General features: G+C 40.6%; 1 protein-coding gene across 1 annotated transcript; it reads right to left on the bottom strand.

The window, feature by feature from the left end:
* Positions 1-2,467: 2,467 nt before the first annotated feature.
* LOC113978139 (olfactory receptor 10A4-like) lies at positions 2,468-3,901 on the bottom strand. The gene is given in 3 exon segments (XM_027704849.1): positions 2,468-3,150; positions 3,153-3,222; positions 3,648-3,901. Coding segments are annotated over 3 exon segments (936 nt in total). The 5' UTR covers positions 3,831-3,901.
* Between the last annotated feature and the right edge of the window lie 935 nt (positions 3,902-4,836).

Here is a 4,836-nt window from a genome sequence, read left to right as displayed (position 1 = left end):
GATCACTTGCTGTTAAACATCATACGGTTTGTGAAGTCCTCAAGTGAAGTCCCAGCCCTCTAATTTGCCAAGATCTCTCTGCAGCACCTTTCTGCCTTCGAGGGAGTCAACAGCTCCTTCCAATTTTGTATCATCTGCAAACTTACTTAGTATCCCTCCAGTCCTGCGTCCAAGTTTATGAAGGTGTTTGTGTTGGTTTCAAGGTAAACCGGCAAGGGAAATGAACCCAACTCAAAAGAGATTATAAATCAGAATAACAATTTAATAAAAATAATACAATAAATACAATTATACAGGTGAACAATTGGTTTTAACCCACAAAACCCAGATGTATAATCCAGCACCCTGGGGCACGAACAGAGCGGTGTTCATTGACCCCCCCGAGTCCAAAGTAAAAGGAGAGGGAAAAACCTGTTGGTGAGAGTGCTGGTCACAGTCCGGTCGAGGGTGGTGACCACAGTCTGGTCGAGAGTGCTGATCACAGTCTGGTCGAGAGTGGTGGTTGCAGTCCGGTCGAGGTTGTGGTCCTCCTTTGGATCCAACAAATGGTACCAGAAGTCCCAGGACCCCAAGATTATATGCACTCAGGTTCAGGCAGGAATGTCCAGTACTTCCCCCAAGGCGGGGAGTTCCATAATGGGTGAGATATTTTTGGAATCCTTAGTGGCCTGTTAGCAGACATAACCCCTCCGGCTGGGTGTGGAGGTGCTAATGACTCCCTAGAGGGGAGTTAACATCACCCATAACTATAGCCTGAGGAGTCAGGTGTGCTCTGGGCAGCTGCTGCAAATGGTCTACTGTTAATAGTTTCTGGGAAATTACATGGAGGGTGTAGAATACACAGTGTATGTTACACCCACACGGTGATGAACTGGTCCCAGCTGTTCTAACAAGGACAGTGTTGAACAGCACTGGGCCTAAGATGGAGCACTGTGGAACTCCACTACGGATAGGTCACCAGTCTGGTGTCACCCCGTTCACTATTACCCTCTGTGCTTCGCCCATGAGCCAATTGCTTACTTATCATATGATGTGTTTGTCCAGCTGTTGGCTGGACATTTTGCCCAGAAAGATCCTGTGAGAAACAGTATCAAAAGCTTTAGTGAAATCCAAAAAGATTGCATCAGCTGGCTTCCCTTGGTCAACTAAGTGAGTTAGCTTGTCCTAAAAGGTCAGAAGATTTGACAAGTATGACTCCATGCTGGCTGTGACTGATGATTGCATTGTCCTTCAGGTGTTTTTCAATACCTCCTAGTGTCCCAGTGTACAGGTTCCCAGAATCTGAAGTGATGCAATTTTATCTTTATTATCCTCTTCTTTATGGTGTAAACTCTACTAAATCACTTGAAATGATCCTTGACACAATCTGTATCCTTGACACAACCTTTGTTTCTGTCTTATTGGGATCAAAATGAACTAGCCATTCCTGGGGCAAAACACCCTCATACGCTTCTCCCATTTGAATGACTAATTCTACATCCACTGTCTTAGCTTAGCAAAGAATAAGTGAAGAGTGAAGAGGTAAATTAGGATCCCATGAATCCTCCAAGTGAGTACATAGTAAAACCAGAAGAAAAAAAAAGGAAAAATAATTAAAGTTTTAGCCACACTTTTAAAAATTTCATGTCTCAAATCAGCTTCCCTATGACTATCCATTTCCTTAACATTCAAGTAGTTTCTGTCATTCCACAGTCAACCTTTTTTTTACACAAAAAGAGACATTGTTTTCTGCTTTCAATTCAGAAGCCTAAGATATACATATATTGGTATAAATTCATTATTTTGATTTCAAAAACAAACATACAGCAATGAAGATGTCTAAGTGATAGGTTGTCTCTTTCTATGGCAGAAATCTGGTTTAGAACAGATAAACTGTGTATTTGAAGCAAAGAGAAACCTTACTCCTTCAAACTTTCAAATAAGCTTTCTTCACAAAATAGAGTTGAAGAGCTCATCTGGGAAATCTCTTCATCAGAACTCACCAGAAGATTAATGTCTTAAATATTTGCGTAGTACTTCTAATTAGGTCCATTGTCCCCTTCTCTGATAATTTCTTGCACTCGTCATAGTGTGTTTTTGGAAAAGCTACACAGAAATGTTTTCACAATATTCAGAGAATATAGTGAATTTCATCTTATCACAGGTAAATACACCTGCAAAGCAAAGAACTATTGCTGTATTGATGGACAGGACATAGAGGATGCAGTAGCAGGTGATTCACTTGAGCTGGATGCCAAACCTATCTTAAAATGATATAAGAAAGAATCTGAAAAGAAACAACCTTTTTTTTTTTAAAGGCTGAATTACCTGGAGGATTGACTCAAAGGTGGAAGGTAGAGATTAATTTCTGGGTAAGTGCTGGCAAATCATATTGTCCTTCCAACAATGCACACAATATCAAAGCTACTACTACATTTAATATAATTCATAAACATATTACATATTTCTATTTTTGACTACAGCTCTTTTAAAAGGCTTGTTTCACCTCTTTGTTCCTCAAGCTGTAAATCAAGGGGTTCATCACTGGAGACAACAGTGTGTAAGAAAGAGAAAGCAATTTGCTACTGCTGCTTGAATAAGAAGCTTTGGGTCTCAAGTAGGTCACAATGCCAGGTCCGTAAAACAGAGTAACCATGACTAGGTGAGAAAAGCAGGTAGAGAATGCTTTTCCCTTGCCCTTCACTGATGGTATCTTGAAGATGGTGTGGAGAATCTGGACATATGACACAACTATGAATAAGAAGAGGACTATGATGAAAAGGACAGCTATTATGTAGGTGGTGATTTCATTTTTGCAGGTGGTCACACAAGCCAACTTAAGCAGAGGCAGCAGGTCACAGAAGAAGTGACTGATCCCTTTGGGACCACAGTACGGAAGGGTAAAGATGAAAGTTGTCTGCACTAAGGCCACCAAGACCCCAGTAAGCCAAGGCACAGATGAAAGCAAGAAGCACGTGTTCCAGCTCATCATGGTCATGTAATGCAGAGGGTGGCATATGGCCACATAGTGGTCGTAGGCCATGGCAGCCAGCAAACATCATTCTGTGATCCCGAGGAGGGAGAAGGCATACATCTGTGTGGCATAGCCCAGAAAGGATATGTTCTTCCTCTTTGTGAGAAAGTTCACTAGCATATTGGGGATGTGGATGTGGTATAGCCAATCTCCAGGAAGGAAAAGTTCTTAAGGAAAAAATACATGGGAGAGTGAAGGGCAGTATCTACCTTTAACGAGAAGATGCAAAAAGGAGTTCCAGAATCAAAGACACATCCTCATGGAGGTACAGTCAATGCTCGACTTTATTACAAAATTACACAAATTATATAGGGTCCTACAGGTTCACACGCTCTACTCTAGCTCTCTATTGGTTACATCCGTTTATTATGCTATAGCTATAACTCTATTGGCTCACCTATCCATGGCACGCGCTCTGATATTTCCCGGCCCTCCCATCTTGTGGTTTCTAACACCCTGGATAGCATACTCTTTTCTCGTTTACCTCTATGCAGCTTTCTCATATCTACTGCTCAAGAACACACATCTGCTGCTCAAGGACACAGGTCCTCATTGTCTGGCATGTAGGATTGTGCAAGCAGGCCTGAAGCAATATGTTATGTCCTTTATCGTCTAAGATACTCTCAACATCTACCATAGTGATTGTGATGATGAGGATGTTTCCCACCAAAGTACTGAGGTACATGAACAGTAACAGACAAAAGAGAGAACCTTGGATCTCTGGAATGCTGGAGAAAGGTAAAAATTGGAAATAGGTCACCACAATGTGATTACTGCTGTCCATGTCCCTCAGGTGTCTTTTAACTGCAGAAGTCATTACATGTCCATTTTCTAGTTAATCTAAAGAAATACAAAATAGTAAATTGAATCTTTATATATATTACTTTCTAATAGAACAAGATCCCAGAAAAGGAAAGTGCTGTGTTTAGGTATTTTTAGTGGTCATTAAAACTCAGAAATTATTAATTTGTTGACAGAATGGGTGTTTGGCAATGAGTCCCTCTTGCTATCATTCCGTGAGCGGGGTTCATTCCAGGAAAGAATTACCTACTGAACACAGATAATCCTGTATACTCTGCACAGTACCACACAAAACTACTAAATAATGTGGATTGTACCCCAGGAAATGGCATTTGTTCCAGGCATTCTTCAGGAGGAGTAGCTTTTTTCAAGAATTAAAAATTTCTTGTAATTGATCTTCTATTCCAATAAACCATTCACTTCATAGGCAGATAAGTCTCTCTTAAAGACAAGTCCTGTGTAGGTGGCAGAGAACAATAAGATGGGGAAGAAGAGAGAGAAGAATGAAGTAAAATAAAGTAGCTCACCTGCCAGTAGGAGAAGGCTGTGGTTAATATTTTTGGAAAAGCCACACTACAAACCTTAACTATTTCTATCTGTCTATGTTCCCACCGAAAAGTAATCTTTTGGTTATTTTGGTTATTTGCTAGCAATTGCAGGAGTCAGGGGGTTTTTTTGCATTGTTTAGGTATGACAGAGCCCTCTCTCTGCTTTTCCTGTTAGCTCCTGGAACAAACTAAAGAAAAACCTATGGAACACTTGCATATCTATTTTAATCTGTTATTTTTTTTACCATTCATGGCATTAGGCCTGATCCTGCCTAAATTAAGGGATAAAAATTTGGTATGGAAACAAACCACATAGACTAAGCACAGGAAAAAAGCTTTAAAGGTTTTGCAGGGGGAAAGAACTTGCGCATTGCTCATGTCTAACTCTGACTTTATACTCTTTAATTAATGGTGTGGGAAAGGTGTCCCCTGAGAGAACACATCATGCCAACTCAGATAGGTCCTTCAGATTTC

Source organism: Neopelma chrysocephalum, unplaced genomic scaffold, assembly GCF_003984885.1.
Source record: "Neopelma chrysocephalum unplaced genomic scaffold, ASM398488v2 Primary Assembly neopelma1_292, whole genome shotgun sequence".
Classification (NCBI taxonomy): domain Eukaryota; kingdom Metazoa; phylum Chordata; class Aves; order Passeriformes; family Pipridae; genus Neopelma; species Neopelma chrysocephalum.
This window is presented reverse-complemented; position numbering and strand designations above follow the sequence as displayed.